This window comes from Anabrus simplex, chromosome 1 (assembly GCF_040414725.1).
Source record: "Anabrus simplex isolate iqAnaSimp1 chromosome 1, ASM4041472v1, whole genome shotgun sequence".
NCBI classification, from domain to species: Eukaryota; Metazoa; Arthropoda; class Insecta; order Orthoptera; family Tettigoniidae; genus Anabrus; species Anabrus simplex.
In genome coordinates this window covers 1,101,422,514-1,101,444,639 of record NC_090265.1, presented here as the reverse complement: position 1 = coordinate 1,101,444,639, position 22,126 = coordinate 1,101,422,514, and the positions used below count along the sequence as shown (strand labels likewise).

General features: G+C 41.0%; 1 protein-coding gene across 10 annotated transcripts in view; it reads left to right on the top strand.

Moving 5' to 3' along the window:
* LOC136858058 (band 7 protein AGAP004871) overlaps positions 1-22,126 on the top strand; it is a 493,935-nt gene that overhangs the window by 237,270 nt on the left and 234,539 nt on the right. For 7 of the 10 annotated variants that reach the window (XM_067137306.2, XM_067137302.2, XM_068225407.1 and 4 more), the window contains one exon: positions 12,053-12,144. In XM_067137306.2, coding sequence (XP_066993407.1) covers positions 12,081-12,144 — 64 coding nt within the window. In that variant the 5' untranslated portion in view covers positions 12,053-12,080. The remainder of the gene's footprint in view (positions 1-12,052; positions 12,145-22,126) is intronic. The other 3 variants (XM_067137307.2, XM_067137304.2, XM_067137303.2) reach the window with 1 other exon arrangement.

Genomic DNA, 22,126 nt, shown 5'->3' with positions numbered 1-22,126 from the left:
TAACTGAACATATTAAAAGGTGCTTAGAATAATTGTGACACGCAACAGGAAAAAAAAAAGTGTGCAACACTTCCTTTTTTTTTTTTTTTTTGCTAGTTGTTTTACGTCGCACCGACACAGATAGGTCTTACGGCGACGATGGGACAGGAAAGGGCTAGGAGTGGGAAGGAAGCGACCGTGGCTTTATTTAAGGTACAGCCCCAGCATTTTCCTGGTGTGAAAATGGGAAACCACGGAAAACCATTTACAGGGCTGCCGACAGTGGGGTTCGAACCTACTATCTCCCGAATACTGGATACTGGCCGCACTTAAGCGACTGCAGCTATCGAGCTCGGTACACTTCCTTTCATCTTGATCAAACTCCTCTCTCGACATTTTTGTTTGTTTAGAAAACATGGGTCCATTAGTATCATTTTTGATAGTACAGGATAATCATCCATACGTCAATTCAAAGCGAATGTCTGTACTTAAAAAGGAAAAGTAAACTCATGTCCTCGTCCCGAGATGGTGCAGCTCCATTCTGGTACACTCCTACTAGAGGTGACTGCATGTTCCATTCTGACCATATGCCAGCACTCCTGTCATTTTTAAATCTTTGGTAGTACTGGGAATTTGAACCGGGACCTCTGAGGATGGCATGTAATAGCGCTATTACACTACGTAAGCGAACATTTCACAAATGAGGAATATAAAGAATCGCACTTAGTTACAGAACTACGATGTGAGGTCCCAGGGACCGAGCTGTTACAAGTCACTTTCAGAAAGCACTGGCAGCTTTGATCACAATAGGAACACGGAGAAGACTGGGAGTTAGGAAGCTAGACAGAGAAAGAGATTTTTAAGACCACTGATCCAAGTGAAGGGCGGACAATTCGGCGCCGAACGGTCCCAGGGACCTCACGTCAGTAGTTAAGGGTTAAGACTACAGTCACTTCCTTTTCAGTCCTATCCAACCGTCGCCATTAGACATGTGTCGATGCAGCGTAAAGAAACTTATTAAATAAAACCAGACATGGGAAAAATCTCTGACTCGAACAGGAATCTATCTACCAATCAATTATTATTATTATTATTATTATTATTATTATTATTAACTACGTAATCTTTGTTCTGTAGCTTAATAACAAGTATCCATTTACCAGACAAGTAATTTTCTCATGCATTTTATAACTGCACTCATGAGAAATGCTGATAGGAAATGTTTTTCATGACCTTTTGATACCATTTGTTTGGATGGTAATCGTAGGAAATTATTAAATGCCGTAGGAAACGTTTAAGCAAACTGAGAAGCAAATGTTACTGCACATGCAACTTGTTATCAGTAGATACACGCCGAGCGAGGCGTGGGATGACGCGGAGTCACGGCTTATCGCGGCAACGCGTCGCAGGGTTTCCCCTGCATCGACCGGCTAATCATTCTACCCAATACAAATACAAACTGATATAAAAAAATGAATTAAATTACGTATTGCATAGTCATACGGTATAACCATTGTATATACAGTATGAAGATCACAACGCGACCAAGAACGTAATTTTCCAACCACCCCGAGCCAACAAAATGTTACCTTACAAAATTGATAAATTATTTTCTTGGAAACATAACATAACATTCTGAAATGTATATACTTTGTATACAACATCCCAGTGTACAATATGTTAAAACTTGATTTCAGTCAGATGACGGGTTTTGGACAAACAATGTTTTAAAGTTGACGCATGGTTGAAACATGTTTAAAAAAGGGCACTTTTTGCGTTCTACCTGCGATAAAAAATATTAAAATATAAATTTAAAATTCGAAACGTATATGACCTAGGGCCTAGGCTAACGTGTAATGAAACGAGGAAAATAGTGGTGTTAGTGGATTTTCTGTAGGCCTATTGGATATTTCATAAACAACCTCCAAACTCGACTGCACATAATACTATTTTGTCTAAAGTAGTGAGGAAAACCACGGGAAGTACCTCACTACTCATTTCACTAGTTCGCTTCACTGACGCCCAGGCTATCTAATGACAGCTGTTGGGGATGCATCCCTCTTTTCGCTGAGGGCTTGACAAAGAACACAGTAAAGCCATTTCCATACAGACCTTGAAGGTCCTAAAGGTACGATTCCACTGCCTGCGGCAAAGGGTGACTTGTAGCATGCGGCTGGCAACAAATGTTGCTCTTTGTAGCATGCAGCTTGTTGTCATTAAGGCAGAAAAGATGCGGTATGCTACATGTGTTGTCGGGTGTAGGCTAGGGTTGCCATACGTCCTGAAAAATGGGGATTATCCTGAATTTGAGCATGTGTCCCGATGTCCTGACTGAATTTTTAAAAATCCCTAAATGTCCTGAATTTTAAAAATCAGAGCAAATTATTTAAAATTTTGCTCAAATGTTTTTGAAAGGGAATAGAATTTTTTTGGTTGGTCATACTGAAGAAGATTCTGACGTCATTACCTGACGTTGTCATGGTAACAGGCTTTACCTACGCTAACGCTATCTACTTCCACCCCGGAGCAGCGTGTTGAATAATAATGAAAATTATTTTGTATCCATGTTAGCTATAGTTAGTTATAGTAATAAATGGGTTCAGTTTTTAAAGCAATGTGAATCCAGCGAGAAATATTCTGAATTGCTTAAATTGGCTCAGTTCAATTTCTTTTTACCTGGCCATAATGCATGCGTGGAAAGAAGTTTTGCTTTAATGAATTCACAATCGACAGATGACAGAAAGAGACTGAAAGTAGAATCTGTTAAATCAATATTATTGCTGCAATACAATTTTTAAAAAATACTGAAAAATACTTGGTAGGAATTTCATGATTACATTTTTAAAAATGAGTTGCTAAAAAGTGTGCCAAGTTCGGTATCAGCATCAGGGCAGTTCTGTGCCATAAATGTCTTTAAGCAAAGGTAAATAAATGTTGTTTTTAGTTTTCACTTATCCGTGTTATTGCATCGTGTTCTATAGACCTCTAGGTACATTTGCTAATGTAAAATGTTGCGTTTCTTATAGATGCCGGTAGAAATTTACGCTTAGGAAGCGGTAACCCTAAAGGAAATAACCAACTGTGGGTTTCTTAGTTGTGTGATGATCTTGGTGTCTTTATTTACATCCTGCATAACTATACTGGACATGTAATCATAAATTTAACTTTAACTTCTTAGCAGACAACATTAAGTTGTTTTTTTTTGTAAGAAAAACAGAGGAGTGCAGCCAGAGTAATATTCGGAAGAATGTGAGTGATTATAATTGTGTAACTGACAGATGGTGTGTTTCACCTGCTCCTCATTCTAATTCAGATTTACCAACTGTGTCTGAATGCAGTTCTGCCACTTCTGTAAATGATGATGGTATGAAATCGGACTGTTATCCTTGTGCTGTTGCTTGGACTGCAGAAATATGGAAGAATAAGAAGGAACTTTATCCCTGGTTAGACTTTGAAGATGGTAAATTTGGTTTAAAGTATCTGCGGGCAGTAGCAATTTGACACTTTTTTTTACTTTTAAGCCCTGAGATTGTTATGTGAATGGCAGAGGTATCGCGTGTGGTTTTATGGAGCTGATCCAAATGTACAGTTGAACTGTCTCAGGGAAAGAAAAGCAAAGGATGTTGACCACTGACTATCAAACGGCCACAATGCTACTCTCAATGCTGAAAATAAAGCTAACGACGATTTTCTTGGAAAATTACAATAAATATTTCTCATCTGCAGGCAACTTGTTCAATTTTTCGTTCTGCATATTATTTAGCGCAGAATAACAGACCAAACTCTGACCACTTTGGCTTACTGGAGCTTCAAGCCGAGAATGATATTGGATATAGACTGAATTCTCTCAGCAATACCACAGATACCATTAATCATACGGCTATTACGATGAGGAAGACAACTTGCATCAGATCAGGCAGATAAATGGTAAAATGTCTGTTCTCGTCGATGAATCAACAGCTCGAAGCATCAAGATGCACTAATAGTTGATGTGAAGTGTAAAGGTGATCCTTGCCTGAGCAGAAAGCTATTGTTATTGCTTATTATCTTCTGATCTACCTCACTACCTATTGTTTAGACGAGTTTTACTTGAGAAAGATTTCTCAGTAGATCGCAGGTAGTGTCCGACTCATGTTCGCAAGTTCGTGGGTTCTGTTCCTGCCGAAGCAGCCGATTTTTGAAGAGCGGGAAAAAAATTTTAGCACCTCATGACAATTATTGGCACCCCAAAGATCTCTGGTTGTGTATTTTTCAGCTACCTGATAAATTTGACTCGGGCATAGAAGCCGTTTCGAAAGAGATCCGCTAGATAGCAGCACAGTCGGAACGTCGAAATCGGTACGCAGGCAACGTAGATTGCACCCCTTCAGAAGGCCTGCAACCCGATAGCTGGCAAGAAAGAGAGTTAGAACGGTCTTATTCCGGCCGCACGACGAAGATACTAGAACTTCATCACCAAGTAGGCCTATATGAAAGCAAACTCACCTCGAACAGGCGGTCGCAGTTGAGTTGTGTAGTTGTTGTAATGTGTTATTGTGGTGAATGTTGAGTAGTCAGTTAAGAAGCGTGAACTAGGAGTTCATTGTGTGAAGCATTTACGTGAGTTGATTGTGTGGGTTATCGCCTTGTCTGTAGTCGAGCCAACTGTACAGCAGACATGTGCTGTCATAGTCAACAGACGTGTGTTCGAACTTGTCTGCATGGAACTGCTGTGTTGTGATGGTGGTGCGTGCGAAGCGAAATAGAAGGTGAGACCTGTCAATCAATTTCCCCTTACAGGTAAACACTGCCCGACGGAGATCCACTGTGAGGACAAGAGACTTTTGCAAATAGCCACTAATTAGTGTTGTCATTCATTGTCAAATATCATAGTACTGTATATGTAATTGGGTCATCCTCGATTAAATTAGTACAATAAAACAACCAGTTTACATCCGTAACATTATTATTATTATTATTATTATTATTATTATTATTATTATTATTATTATTTCTTTTTTATTATTATTATTATTATTATTATTATTATTATTATTATATTAAATGCGAGAATCATTAGAGGGGAACATAACTGCAAATATGTTGTTGGACACATGTCTTCTTGGCTGAGTATTTTGTATTTGTTTCTCTGTGCACGGTCGGGGGTATTTGAGTCGACCAAGGTTACAGACGAAGAGAGCTGTAAGCTGTATGTGGACCGGTTACGTGCCAGATGCGACCGCCATTATCGTGCCAATAGCGACCGAGTGGATAACCATCGTGCCGCATGCGACCCATCAATCACTTACAATTGATCTGCATCAAGGGCTGTCACCAAGTGGCAGATTGCTCATAAGTAGCTAACTTGGTCTTTTCTAAAATAAAGGTCTGACACCGTGGTTAGCAGGTTCGAGTGCCGTTGGTCGAAAGAAAAACATAATAATGTTGCTCTCTTTACGTCCCAGTAACTACTTTTATGGTTTAAGGAGACGCTGAGGTGCCGGAATTTAGTCCCGCAGGATTTATTTTACGTGCCAGTAAATCCACCGACATAAAGATGACGTATTTGAGCACGTTCAAATACTACCGGACTGAGCCAGGATCGAACCTGCCAAGTTGGAGTCGGAAGACCAGCATCTCAACCGTCTGAGCCGTCTGAGCCGTCTGAGCCACTTAGCCTGGATGAAAAAAACATCACCATCAGAATGTTGGCCGGCAGGGTAGGAAAATTGGCGGTAGACAGTTTCTAATCACTAGATTGCATGCCAAAAGCCTGGATTCAAATCCAAACCTTTTCGCAGTGTTCAAATGGAATGAGGGGATATGATGCTGTTGATGGTGATTCGGCCGTCGGATGGCGACGTAAAGCATTGAGCAGAACCCTTGGTATTATTCGAGAGGAGTAGACTACGTGCCGAAACCGGGTTTCATCTCTCCCTACTTCATTGTCAAAATACCACATCCAGACGCGCAGGCCGCCCACGGGAGTCAGGTAGAAAGACCTGCACCAGGCAAGTCGAATACGTCCTCGGACACTCCTGGTACTAATAGAACACGATAAGTAAGTAGACCTAAGTCGTAAATAATTTCAGAGAATTGGGATTTTTTTTTTTTTTTGCTAGTGGCATTACGTCGTACCGACACAGACAGGTCTTACGCCGATGATGGGTTAGGAAAGGGCTAGGAATGGGAAGGAAGCGGCCCCGGTCTTAATTAAAGTACAGCCCTAGCATTTGTCTGGTGTGAAAATGGGAAACCACGGAAAACCATCTTCAGGGCTGCCGACAGTGGGATTCGAACCCACTATCTCCCGGATGCAAGCTCAGGGCCGCGCGCCTCTAACCGCATGGCCAACTCGCCCGGTGGGAAAAGACGTAAACGCACACCATGTTTCGTGTTGTAAAACGAGTTTCCCCCAGAAGTGTTATGTAAAGTAGGGGCAGTAGCTGCTTATAGGACTTATTGAAATGGGTTCTAGGACATTTCGTACCACGGACATTTCGTACCACCGGACTTTTCGTACCACTTGACCGGCTGATTACCTGCGAAGTGTCAGATAATTATTTTAAAATATTTAAGAGAGGACATTCCGTACCACTTGAAAGAGTGGGAAGTACATACATACATACATACATACATACATACATACATACATACATACATACATACATACATACATACATACATACATACATACATACATACATACATACATACATACATACATACATAATACATATATACATACATACATACATACATTATCATTATAGACTGTTATGACTTTCAGCGTTCAGTCTGCAAGCCTCTGAGAATTTACTAAACGTCGCCACAATCCTCGATTTGCAACTAGTGTTGTGGCCTCATTTAGTTCTATACCTCTTATCTTTAAATCGTTAGAAACCGAGTCTAACCATCGTCGTCTTGGTCTCCCTCTACTGCTCTTACCCTCCATAACAGAGTCCATTATTCTCCTCCATTCGCCTCACATGACCCCACCACCGAAGCCGGTTTATGAGTACAGCTTCATCCATATAGTTCATTCCGAGTACCCTCCTGCCATTGTTCCCACCTGTTTGTACCAACAATCATTCTTGCTACTTTCAGGTCTGTTACTTCTAACTTATGAATCGGATATCCTGAGTCCACCCAGCTTTCGCTCCCGTAAAGCAAAGTTAGTCTGAAAGCAGACCGATGTAAAGATAGTTTCGTCTGGGAGCTGACTTCCTTCTTACAGAATACTGCTGATCGCAACTGCGAGCTCACTGCATTAGCTTTACTACACCTCGATTCAATCTCACTTACTATATTACCATCCTGGGTAAACACACAACCTAAATACTTGAATTTTCGACCTGTTCTAGCTTTGTATCACCAATCTGACATTCAGTTCTGTTGAATTTCTTACCTACTGACATCAATTTAGTCTTCGAGAGGCTAATTTTCATACCATACTCATTGCACCTATTTTCAAGTTCCAAGATATTAGACTGCCGCTTTCGGCACAGTCTGCCACTAATACCAAGTCGTCAGCATAGGCCAAACTGCTTACTACATTTCCACCTAACTGAATCCCTCCCTGCCATTTTATACCTTTCAGCAGATGATCCATGTAAACTACGAACAGCAAAGGTGAAAGATTACAGCCTTGTCTAACTCCTGTAAGTACCCTGAACCAGGAACTCATTCTACCATCGATTCTCACTGAAGCCCAATTGTCAACATAAACGCCTTTGATTGATTTTAATAATCTACCTTTAATTCCATAGTCCCCCAGTATGGCGAACATCTTTTCCCTCGGTACCCTGTCATATGCTTTCTCTAGATCTACGAAACATAAACACAACTGCCTATTCCTCTCGTAGCGGTTTTCAATTACCTGGCGCATACTGAAAATCTGATCCTGACAGCCTCTCTGTGGTCTGAAACCACACTGGTTATCATCCAACTTCCTCTCAACGACTGATCGCACCCTCCCTTCCAAGATGCCAGTGAATACTTTGCCTGGTATACTAATCAATGAGATACCTCGATAGTTGTTGCAATCCTTCCTGTTCCCTTGCTTATAGATAGGTGCAATTACTGCTTTTGTCCAATCTGAAGGTACCTTACCAACACTCCACGCTAATTTTACTACTCTATGAAGCCATTTCATCCCTGCCTTCCCACTATACTTCACCATTTCAGGTCTAATTTCATCTATTCCTGCTGCCTTATGACAATGGAGTTTATTTACTATCCTTTCCACTTCCTCAAGCATAATTTCACCAACATCATTTTCCTCCTCCCCATGAGCTTGGCTGTTTGCAGCACCACCATGATGATTTCCTTTTACATTGAGAAGATGTTCAAAATATTCCCTCCACCTCTCCAGTGATTCCCTGGGATTTATTATGAGTTCACCTGAATTACTCAAAACACTGTTCATTTCCTTTTTCCTTCCCTTCCTAAGATTCTTTATTACTGTCCAAAAAGGTTTCCCTGCTGCTTGACCTAGCTTTTCCAGGTTATTACCAAAAACCTTCCCATGACTTCTTTTTGGATTCAACAACTATTTGTTTCGCTCTGTTTCTTTCATCTACGTACCCATCCCTGTCTGCCTCGGCCCTTGTTTGGAGCCATTTCTGATAAGCCTTCTTTTTACGTTTACAGGCTGCTCTCACTTCATCATTCCACTAAGATGTTCGCCTTTTCCCATCTTTACACACAGTTGTTCCTAGGCATTCCCTTGCTGTTTCTACTACAGCATCCCTGTATGCCACCCATTCACTTTCTATATCCTGAACCTGCTTACTGTCTACTGTTCGAAACTTCTCACTAATCATATCCATGTACTTCTGTCTAATTTCCTCGTCCTGGAGATTTTCTGCCCTTATTCGTTTGCAGACAGATTTCACTTTCTCTACCCTAGGCCTAGAGATACTTAGTTCACTACAGATCAGATAGTGGTCTGTATCATCGAAAAATCCGCGAAAAACTCGTACATTCCTAACAGATTTCCTGAATTCAAAGTCTGTTAAGATATAGTCTATTATGGATATGGTACCCCTAGCCTCCCATGTGTAGCGGTGAATAGCCTTATGCTTGAAGAATGTATTCGTAACAGCTAAACCCATACTAGCACAGAAGTCCAGCAAACGCTTCCCATTCCCATTAGCTTCCATATCTTCCCCACATTTACCAATCACCCTTTCGTATCCTTCAGTTCTATTCCCAACTCTCGCATTGAAATCGCCCATTAGCACTATTCTATCCGTGCTGTTGACCCTGACCACGATGTCACTCAATGCTTCATAAAACTTGTCAACTTCATCCTCATCTGCACCCTCACATGGTGAATACACGGACACAATTCTTGTCCTAATTTCTCCCACTGACAAATCTACCCACATCATTCGCTCATTTACGTGTCTAACAGAAACTATGTTGCGTGCAATGGTATTCCTGATAAAGAGCCCTACCCCAGACTCTGCCCTTCCCTTTTTAACACCCGTCAAGTACACTTTATAATCTCGTATCTCTTCCTCAGTATCTCCCCTTACCCGAATATCACTTACTCCTAGCACATCCAGATGCATCCTCTTTGCTGACTCAGCCAGTTCTACCTTCTTTCTTCCATAAGCCCCATTAATATTGATAGCTCCCCATCGAATTCCATTTCGTTCGCCAAGTTGTTTCCAAGGAGTCCCTCGCCTGTCAAATGGGAGTGGGACCCCATTACTCCCATAGGTCCGCGGCTTGCTTAAAGTGTTCTGAGCTCGGTAAATTCATGAAGCAGGATGCTACCCTACTTGCACATAGTCCAAGTGAGGATCTCTCCTCTAACGGGTTATGGACCACCGGTGAATTGTATAGTCCTAGCCGCCTGAGCACAAGGAGGGCCACGACTCAGAATATGTCCGAAATGTCCACTCCCATTCCATAGCAACTGGTATCCCGACTCTCAGGACCACTTACTAGGCCACCCAGCCGTTGCCCATGATTCACGAACTAGGACGTGACCACAGTAACCCACAAACATGATATTGCGAAGTAAAAACGATATCCTAATGAATGTATTCATGTGTATATCCATTGTCCACTACTGGCGCATGAGTCTTCTCATGGTGTGACTACTACTCGGGCGCAACTGGTCTGACTGCCACACGTGTTAATACTTATCTGGTATTCGACATTCACTACTTCCACCTTTCATTAGTTTCCTGTTTCCGCGTGACCTTCAAACCAATATTGGCCAGTTCATCAGAATCTTTTATGTTATTTACTTGATAGTGAAATAATCCGGTAGTTTATAAATATTCAAAATAACAGTAATATTATCCGTCCTTATGCTCGTCAGGCACATTATACCCGAACACGATGTATATTTCTATTGTATTGTTTTGTTTCAGGATTTATACTTTAAAAAATCGACTTTCTTATGACCATATTTAGGTAATCATAAGCGATAGGCATAGTTCAAGAAGCAATTATTCAGATAATATAGAAGTTTTCTTCAGCAAATGTAAATTATTCTTGTTTCTGATTTTTAAAGTTTGTCTGTCAGGCTCATTATGCCCACTGGCGTGGAAATGGAATTCCAATTTGACATCAAGTGGTACGGATTGTCCTGGCGTAAATATTTGGGGATTATGGGAAAACTGTTCGCAGGTAGATAACGACCTAGGTGGTACGAAATGTCCTCGAAAATCAAGTGGTACGGAATGTCCGTGGTACGAAACGTCCGGACACCATTGAAATGGCATTGCACTTCGTTTAGCTTACCTTATCCTAGGTGATGACAACTTATCAAATGACAATTTGCTTGTCAACGCCGGTCGCATCCTGTCAACGCCGGTCGCATCCGGCACGGTTACAGATTATGCGGTCGCTAGTGGCACGGGTCGCATGCGGCACGGTCGCATCTGGCACGCCACCATGTGGACCATGTGGATATTTGCGAGATGATGATGATGATGACCATGATAATATGTCTTATAATAACAGCAACAGTCGTTATTGGTGCCGGGCTGAGTGGCTCAGACTGTTGAGACGCTGGCTTGCTGACTCCAGCTTGCAGGTTCGATCCTGGCTCAGTTCGGTGGTATTTGAAGCTGCTCATATACGTCAGCCTCGTGTCGGTAGATTTACTGGCACGTAAAAGAACCTCCGCGGGACTAAATTCCGGCACCTCGGCGTCTCCGAAAACCGTAAAAGTAGTTAGTGGAATGTATATCAAATAACATTAGTATTAGTCTTTGTTGGATTCACGCTATACACAACGTAAACTAATTTTTAAAATTTCAGTTTCATTATTCGATACCGAGTTATCGCGTTAAATACCACCGTGGATCGACCCAGGACAATACCTAACTAACCCAGACGTTTATGGTTTTACGTGAAGTGTGTCTTTCATTAACGAATTTGATCGTGCCTATACTTTAATGAACATCGGACTTAAAATTTGGAGTACACTACGTATGTTTTTTTTAAATTTATGTGTACATTGTACTATAGTAATAATTACAAGGTTTGCATTCTGTCTGCCGGCTTTACAGCATAATTTTGTTTGCCTTGGATATTTGATGTGACAGAATAGCCTACTCGTAGTTATATTTAGGCCAAGAATCATTGTCCGTTAGCTACATGATTATGCGTGCTTAGAAAGGTGTTTGCGTCTTGTAATTCTGCTGGTTTTGTTTGTGGCATTGCAGATTGATCCAATTTTGGTTTTTTCTCTCATTCCGTAGCCTGATGAGGTACGGCGGGTCACTTAAGGCTCTCTCTCTCTCTAGCCAGGAGATGTGTGGTGATCTGCGATGTAGTGAAGGACGAAGGAGAAAGGATCGACTGATCTATAAATAGGAACTGTACCAGCATTTGCCTGAAAGTGAGAACGGGAAACAATGGAAAACCATTTTCAGGACAACCGACGGTGGGATTTTACCCACTCGCCTTCCCAATGCTGAGCTGTCAAGACGTAGCCACTGAGTTCGTTGTTGGTTGTAGCAGACAGTTTGGTTACTAGAATACTGAAGAGCAGTCGAGGTGGTAGAGGTCTTTGTTGCTTTTTAGGGACATGACGAGACTTACTGACTCTTCCCGTTTGTTTCAGACTTGTGTCCGTAGAAGATAGTGTCACCATGACGGGAGGTAGAGATCCTGTGGATAAAATGGAGGCGCAGAATCCTGATATCTCCACCGGTGGTGAGTAAGAACTTCAAACAAGATTTCTTCATATATTGTAACATTCCATGCATCTGTTAGTTCTTACTTCTGAGCTTTTACAGTAGGTATGTGGAAGTAAAGTGTCATCAAAATGTTGAGGGACATCAAATCAGACCCAGAGTCATCGATAGGGATATCAGGCTCTTTCCGTGACATCGTTTTGCTCCGAGTATTTCACTTACTGAATCTAAGTTTGCAAAGCCGTGGCTGATCACAGTAGTAACATAAATATTCTCATGTGGAGACATACTTTCTTAACCTTTTATCAGACACACTTTTAGGTTTTTTGAAAGTTTTGAATAGAGAATAGAGGTCCTAGCATCTTACCAGCTGCCATCACTGTTGGTATTATTGTGTTATTGCGTTGTGGCCCTCACTGTTTGCACTTTGGAGCAAAGCGACTTTTCTCCTTTTTATAGCCAGTGTCCTACCCGAAAACAAGCCTATGACAAAGTTAAGAGATCGACATTGTGGGAAACAATGAAGGAGTTTAAATTCCCACAGAAGTTAATAAAACTGACTAAGATGACCCTGGAGAACAGCAGAAGTCAGGTAAAAGTGCAGGGAAGTCTGTCAAGATCTTTCAGAACCGAAGAAGGCCTAAGGCAGGGAGACCCCTTATCACCAGTGTTATTTAATCTAGTGTTGGAGAAAGCTGTAAGATCAGTAACTACTAATCCGGGTGGTAATATTTACAATAGACTGATCCAAATTTTGGCTTATGCAGATGATGTGGTGATATCTGCTAGAAGTAACGAGGCACTTACAACTGCCTTGAGGGAGCTGAAAGATGCGGCTGGGTCCTTGGGCTTGGAGATAAGTGAGGCTAAATCTAAATATATGGTAACAGGGAGAAATGGAAGGAACACTGAAAAACTCCAAGTGGATGGTTACACCTTTGAAGCAGTAGATAGCTTCACATATCTTGGCTCAGTAATAACATCAGAAAATAAAGTTGAGACAGATATTGTAAATCGAATTAAGGCTGCCAACAGATCCTACAGGGCACTGAATCCCCTTCTGAGAAGTAAAAACTTAAGCAGGAAATTAAAACTGACTCTCTACAAAACAATAATTAAACCTGTGCTTATGTATGGGAGTGAGGCATGGGTATTGACTGAGGCCACAGAGAGGAGATTAAATGTGTGGGAAAGGAAAGTACTGAGGAAGATATTTGGACCGGTGAAGGAGAGAGATTTATGGAGAATCAGAACAAATGAAGAAATAAGATTATTGTATAAGGAGCCGGACTTGGTGACATCAATCAAAATGAGACGAATTGGATGGCTGGGGCATGTACAACGGATGGAGGAGGGAAGACTTCCAAGGAAAGCACTGACAGGACACCCTGGAGGAAGGAGAAGGAGAGGTCGGCCCCGGATGAGATGGCTGGAGGATGTGGAGACTGATCTGAGGACCGTTGGAGTCAGGAGGTGGCGTAGGCGTGCTGAAGACCGGGACGACTGGAGAGCTGTGGTCAAGGAGGCCAAGGTCCTTAAAGGACCGTAGAGCCATGGAGTAAGTAAGTAAGTAAGTAAGTAAGTAAGTCCTACCCGAATACATCTCCAAATTGAACGCACTTTGATTGCTATTGCTATATGTTTCCATGGCCAAGATCCTCCAGAACAATTGTAACCTCTCTTACGAATATTTTTCCTGTTGTTATGATGTCTATTTCTTTCTTTCTTTTTTTTTTTTTTTTTTTGCTACTTGCTTTACGTCGCACCGACACAGATAGGTCTTATGGCGACGATAGGACAGGAAGGGGCTAGGAGTGGGAAGGAAGCGGCCGTGGCCTTAATTAAAGTACAGCCCCAGCATTTGCCTGGTGTGAAAATGGGAAACCACGGAAAACCATTTTCAGGGCTGCCGACAGTGGGGTTCGAACCTACTATCTCCCGAATACTGGATACTGGCCGCACTTAAGCGACTGCAGCTATCGAGCTCGGTGTCTATTTCTTGATGGGCTTTCTTTGACGTCGTCACAGTTGTTATTTTCCGCGAAATTATATTATGACCAACCTTAGAAGTTCTGCACCCATAAATGACTGGCTTTAAATACTGTGTACATTTCTCGTCTTGCGTTTGATTGTCCCGTCATGAATTAATTCATTATTTTGATGGGCAACATCAGATTGCATTTTTTCGGCACATGTTATTTTCGTTTATACGCCATTATTATTATTATTATTATTATTATTATTATTATTATTATTATAACCGGGTGAGTTGGCCGTGCGGTTAGGAGCGCACAGCTGTGAGCTCGCATCCGGGAGATAGTGGGTTCGAGCCACACTGTCGGCAGCCCTGAAGATTGTTTTCTGTGGTTTCCCATTTTCACACCAGGCAAATGCTGGGGCTGTATCTTAATTAAGGCCACGGCCGTCTCCTTCCCATTCCTAGGCCTTTCTTATCTCATCAACGCAATAAGACCTATCTGTGTCGGTGCGACGTAAAGCAGATTGTAAATAATAATTTTAAAAATCAGGAGGAAAAATACGACAGATGTGTTGAAATACCTCTCGGCATTCGAGAACAGGACCTGTTGGACGGTTTGGATGGTATGTTGATGTATCCTTTGCATGGAGATAAATTTTCCTTGGCCGAAAGGACACACTGGCATAGATCATAACGAAATAGCAGATCAACTAGAAAAGCAGAGCATCTTAGATGGAACGTATAACGCTATGGCGATTCCATATACGGACTTCATGCCATTACTGCGCAGCAAATCTCACAATGGCTGGTCGAATAACTGGAACATAACGCAGCAGATTAAATAACAACACTACGCTGCTCATCAGCCTCAGATTCCAACAAGACCCTGGTTAGACAAGTTACATCTTAGTAGGTGCCAGCTTACGTCCATCATACGCATTCGTCTCGGTCATGGCTGCTATCCAAATCATCTTCATAGAATTAAAGTAGTGGATTTTCCTATGTGCGACAAGGATCAAGAGGAAATTGTCGATTTTAACATCATTCTCGGTTGTATGAAAAAGTGGCCCTTATTCATGTCCCTACCAGTGTAATATGCGTACTAAGAAGATTTGATACCAACATTAACCTAGCACTTGCTCATTTTTTACACATGACTGATCTGAAGATCTGAATGAGACATTATGTATCGCCGAAGGTTCTTTTGCGTGTGCCGTGAAGTGAATAAAATGCGTTGTATTTCTTTTATGTTGAGATATTTCATCTGTTGCTTGTATTTTTAGATATAGGTTTCTTTTATATACGGTATGTACTGTTGCTTGTAGTTTTAGATATAGTGTTCTTTTATATATGTTATGTACTTTGTGTATTTGTTTATGATGTTTTTGCTGGCTGCATGGCTACTTGCCGAATGCCAAATAAAATATATTTTTAAATGTTTCCTTTGCGGCTTTTGTCTTAATTTCTAACGTTGAAGACATTACAAACACCCAGCACCTGAGCCAGACGAATTAACCAATTAAGGTTCGTGACCCGCCGTTTGCGGTTAAGGGTTACGGTCACTTCACTGTTTGAATTTCTGTCTTCAGAAATGCTTTCAGTCCGGCCGGGTTGAGTGGCTAATAAGGTAAGGCTACGTTTACACTAGCAAGTTCTTGCAGCAATTTACTTGCACAGAGCAACTTGCTGCACCACTTGCAAGTCTAATTTCCCCAACAAGCTGACTTGCAGCGGTTAGCAAATGGTTGGACAAGAAGCTTGCAGCCAGTATCGTGCAAGCAGTATGAAGGACATTATTTTCGTGAGCTTCCGCAAGTTACTTGCACCGCTAGAATCCATTCCTGTTTTGTTCAAGTGGAAGGCGCAAGTTGGTAAGTAGGTGATCACATTTCACACATTTATTTCTGTGCATATTGTAATTTAAATTGGAAAACGTAATTACATTCATGCAATCACCACACATATGCTCACATTTATTTTTCAGAAATGGTGGAAAAACGCGAATGGTCCAGGAAGGACACTAGTGAATTGATACAAAAATCGAGAGCTTCCCAGAAATTTGGGACGTTCGCAGCAGTGAATTCAGAGACAAAAGTAAGAAATCCAATGCTTTCAACACAATTGCGGAGGACTTTAACACGTCACTGGAGGAAATACTGCGAAAATGGTACGACTTGAAAGCACAATTTTCCCAGGAAGTGAAGAAACTTGCAAAATTAGAAAGTGGCTCCTCAGGGATGCTAAGGCTTTAGGTGATTGGTACGCAGTAAATGTATAAATAAATTATGTAGGATATGTTCATGTATACAGTAGCCTATAATACGCAATTATAACTACGATTTTTCAAATTTCATAGATGTTGAAGATTTTTGAAAATGAAGTGGAATGGCATAGTTGAATTTCCTGTTTATTCCTTCTCAGCGATGAAATTCATGGAGAGTAGCGTAGCAACGACTTCGGATAGAGTATGTTTCTTAACAAAGCCAAGCCTATTTGCTTTTATTTTCTTCTTCTTTTGCACATGATTGTGAGAGCGAGGTTGTAGATCCTTTGTTCCCTATTACGGAATATTTATTACCATAGTTGCTTGTTGAGTTGTCAAAATACTGTGCATAGGATTCTCGATTGTGATTTTATGAAATTTTACGCTTGTCTTATTTAGGAGATGAAGTTAATTTTGTTAGGGCAGGTCCCTAAGTGCGTTAATGTTTTAACAATCGCGTAACGTGGCGGCATTTCGACGGTACTTTTCATAAGCCACTTGACCGAAGCAGCAGCTGACTTTTCGGATGAGGAAAATGCTGGGTACCGGGCGTTGAAACATTTTAAGCCAAGAGAGAATTAGTATCATATCAAGGAGCCTACATGCAACGAATGTAATGTTGCCAAAACGCAGAAAATTTAAATAGTTGAATTAGAATATGAAATAATATTTTCTGTGTTCTACCAAACAGATTTGTAGCCCTTTGTTGTTTACCGCGGATACGGACTGGGCGGGCCCGTTTATTGTGAGTTTGATCCCTAGGACAAAATCATAGGGAACCTTTGTCAGGTAGCAGCAGGGGCGGCCGTAACTAATGTGCTGAAGTGCTGCAGCACATTGTCTATTTGAAAAATAAACTAATTTAATGTTATTGTCTGCAGTCAAATACAGTGCATTGAAAAGGACGTGAGCCAAAGAATAGGAAATAATTCAACTTCCCTGACAACCAGGTAACTAGTCGTGTGCTCCACGCCGGGTGCTGTGCACATCACAGCTAAGGGAGAATTTCCTAAGCTTTTTGCCAGAAAGCAGGAACTCTGCCGTTTCCGATGTGCTGTGGAAACAGCAGCCAAGATATCACTTCACAGCGATTCGTTCGACCACATAGAGGTAGCACTGGTCACGCATGCATTTCGACTGAAATGAGAGCGTGGTAGGTAGCAACTTCTGGACTCAGCGGTAGTTTTAAGAGGGGATCGCTCAGAGCAAACGGGAAAACAAAATACTGTAGAGGAAGCCATCAGCTGTTCCCGACATGTATTTTAATACTCCCAACTTGCCTATTCCATAGCCACACTTGTAAATCGATGAACTACAAAAATTGTACTTTTTACGTTGTCAAAATAAGGACATGATATTGTGATTTCCTTTAATTACAAAATGTCTAGTTTATAAATTTCACTATAACAACATTACATGTAATTTTGCATTACGACGTTGCTGTTTTTTCAATGATTTTGGGTGAGTAGATCTATTTTTACACTTGCTGTTTTTTCAATGATTTTGGGTGAGTAGATCTATTTTTACACTCTCACACCAAGTATTTCTGAGTTCGTGAATGTTTTGTCATTGCAGGTATTATTGTATGTTGTCCGGCTCCATGGCTAAATGGTTAGAATGCTGGCCTTTGGTCACAGGGGTCCCGGGTTCGATTCCCGGCAGGGTCGAGAATTTCAACCATAATTGCTTAATTTCACTGGCACGGGGACTGGGTGTATGTGTCGTCTTCATTTCATCCTCATCACGATGCGCAGGTCGCCTATGGGTGTCAAATCAAATGACATGCATCTGGCGAGCCGAACTTGTCCTCGGACATTCCCGGCATTAAAAGTCATACGCCATTTCATTTCATTGTGTGTTTAATTAGTTTTGTATGAGGAATGTGTATATGTCTTAAGGTTGTTTGCATATTTGTTCAGTATGGAAAACTCAATGGAGAGCTTCTTGAAAACCGCACATGTTTTTTAGAGGGGGGATGGGTTACAGGACACAACTGATTTTCTGCACCAGCCGCCACTGGGTAGCACATTCCCACTTCGTTCTGATCTGTTATGGGCTAAGCATCATTTAGGAGAGAGATAAATTTCATGATTTTTCAAATTTTAACATTCCAGGAATCCTTATTCGAATGAAAATTTGCACGTTTAATATTAACTACCACCGCATTCATAGCACAATTTCAAATTTAAAGAAATGTTATCTATTTGTCTTCAGTGCACTGTAAATTTTGCTGGCGTAATTTGCTCAGTCCCAATTATTTATTTACTCATATGATTCTTGCTCTTTATTCATAAGAAATAAGAGAGATGCAGCACATCTCATCTGCCTGTATGTCGTAATTTTGGTTGACTAGCACTGCAACCACATGTAAACAGTATCTGCAAGTTATTGCTGCAAGTTACTTGTGAAAAACTTGTGCAAGTAACTTGCTTAGTTTTCTTGCATGAAGTGTAAAACCCAGCACCAAGTACCTTGCAAGAATTTGCAGCAATAACTTGCTCATGTTACTTGCTAGTGTAAACCTAGCCTTTAAGAACGGTAGCCTTCTGAGTTCGTTGGCGGGTTCGATCCCGGTTCATTCCGGTGGTATTTGAAGTTGCTCAGATACGCCATCCTCATGTAGTTTGATTTCCCGGTACGTTAATTAACGACTCCTGTTGGGAAAATTCCGGCACCTCAGCGTTTCTGAAAAACGTAAAACAGCTATAATAATAATAATAATAATAATAATAATAATAATAATAATAATAATAATAATAATTCAGCCCAAAGGATAGTTTGATCCTCTACAGCTCCACTAACAGCTGTCATAGATAGCCTACATGTCACTGAAGAGGCATACCAGGGAAATGAGGAGTGAGGTAGTTTCCCATTGCTTTCCTCACAGAGCCAGAAGTTGCTATTACATATCAGTCTGCCAAGCCCACTGCAATGCATGCACCAACCGACCCTATGAGCGATATTTTCACACCATTCATAACAGGGACTGGCTGCATAAGGAATGGCATTACTAGCATCGCTCATACCTCGGTCACTTTCATATTGTCAAAGCCAAGGATAAGGGTACGAACATACCGAAGATGCATCGCAGCTGAGACTGAGACAGGTCAATGAAAGTAACAAATTTATTCTAGCCCATACCAGAAGACATAGTGCACTGTAAACATTACATCCTGCCAGCAAAGACATAATAATAATAATAATAATAATAATAATAATAATAATAATAATAATAATAATAATAATAATAATAATTTTCAGTGTATCCTTGAAATGCCATTTTTGAATCCTCCTAAGTCCATTTTCAAACTTGTAAGTCCTGCTTTCCACATCGTGAATCACTCAAGTGAAATGCTCAAACTGAAGTTCATGGCTGTTACGGTAGAATAATTGTGTGTAATTCCCATGAAGAAGTGAATATTACGTGGAAAGCCTCGCCGTAGTCGAGCCCACTGGAGGAAATGTCGGCTTATTAGAGTCACTTTAACTCGCTCAAGGTCTCGTGACGAGCCCAACGGCACATGATAGTGCATCAGCTGGAAAGTACACGTACAGGTCATACAAATGTTTGTATAACCTCTATGTTGTGCTGACTGGTGACTGCCTTCTGCTCGAGGTTGGGTAGCTCCTTCTTAAACTTTCTTGAATGTTGCTTATGTTAATATCCAAACCCGAGCTCCCTATTCATCCGTATCTGTGTTAAAAGAAGAGTCTCGTGAAGTACCTACAGCAGAATCACTGAAGCTGAAATTAATTTCAACAGCAAGTGGTCAGAGATGTGGAATGATACTATCCCCGAGGAACATCGGAACTTCATGCACCCTGTCAAGAAACCAGTCGGTATGGAATTGCCACGAAGTGTATGGGACACTCAGACGAGATCTGCACAGATAGCCTGCATATAAAATAATGAAGCAGAACTCTCTCTTCTCAGTGTGATTGTGAGTATGAAAGGCAGGTCATTCAACACACTGTGAAGGACTGCAGTTTATGATTCTATCCTGGGAACCTGAAAGATGTCAATGTTGCGACACTGGCTATCCTCAGCTGGGTTAGAAACTTTTGCAAGTTGCTTTACGTCGCACCGACACAGATAGGTCTTATGGCGACGATGGGAGAGGAAAGGGCTAGAAGTGGGAAGGAAGCGGCCGTGGCCTTATTTAAGGTACATTTGCCTGGTGTGAAAATGGGAAACCACGGAAAACCATCTTCAGGGCTGCCGACAGTGAGGCTCGAAACCACTATCTCCCAAATACTGGATACTGGCCGCACTTAAGCACTTAAGCGACTGCAGCTATCGAGCTTGGCACTGTCGTTTTAGAGACCTAGCAACTATGAAGTAGTGTGTAAATAATCCATATTAAGTTATTGTATTGTTCTTATGCCATTTTTTGTTAATTCATGTTTTGTAAATTTTTCTTTGGCATATGCATATAGGTATTTCTGTAGGCATATATAACTATGTCTGTTCCATAATCTTTATAGAATAGAATAGATTTATCATCAAGAGGTTATTTTCCCAATTAAAGATGATTCAATAAAACATAACATACAACAAATACACCTTAAGTAAATAACACTAATTTCCTAAAATAATAACCAAGTTCAAACTAAATCTAGAGACCTTTTTATATGCATATTTACAAAACCTTAAATAAAATAAATTAATAGCACTTACTGTAATCCTTGCTATAGGCCTACGCTAAATATAAGATGGTAAAGCAGTTAGGCCTACGATTTTATTCCAAAACAGGTTTTTGCCAACTATGAATAATTGCATCTACATCTCATTCAACCAGTGCCTGGAGTTCTTCATCATGTCTTTAAAAAGCATATGACCCTACGGTTGCCATACACCCTAAATGACAAGTGAAATCTGGACAACTTTTCTGGACTGATGTTGGGTATAGTTGGGAGGAACAGGAACGTTCAATTCCTTGGCTGTATGATCATCATTGTGGCCTAAAGTTCAGAGAGTACCGCTGGGAAATTTTAACTGTGTAACTTATCATTAATTCCTATGGCTCGGGGACTGGAGGTTTGTGTTCGTCTCAATATTCATCTTAATCTGCACACAACATATCACACTACTAATCACCACAGAAACACGCAATAGTGATTACATTCCTTCACATACAGTTGGCGTCAGGAAGGGCATCTCGTCGTAAAACACATGTACCGACCCAAAAATTGAGAAAATGGCTAGAAGGAAGATACTAACACAAAGAAACGAGTTTTTTTTTTGCATGATTTAGCATGCCAGTAATTTTCTTCTAATTTTGTTATACATCCGAGCAGATTCTTATTTTTCAAAATGTACTTATAAACCATTGCAGCTGAAGATATTCATGTTATGTTGCAATAAAAAGATTGTTTCAGAAGTTCTCGGGTTCGATTTCCGGCCGGATTGGAGATTTTAGCCCCGCGAGGTTAATTCCTTTGACTTAAGGACTGGGTATTCGTGTTGTTCGTAACACAATCCTTTTCATATAAACACGACAGAGCACTCTACACTACAAACCACCACAGAAACATGCGATAGTGAATGCATCCCTCAACATAGTATTGTATCAGAAAGGGCATTTGGCCGTAAAACAAGGCCAAGTTACATTTCCGACAAAGTTCGCACCCGCGGCTTCGCCAGGTTATAAGGAAATTGGCAGAAGAAAGAAATAGTGGAAGAAGAATGATTTTACGTTCATCAAACCACTGAGTGGCAATGAAGGGAAAATATTTGCATTATGGTTAGAAATAAAAGTC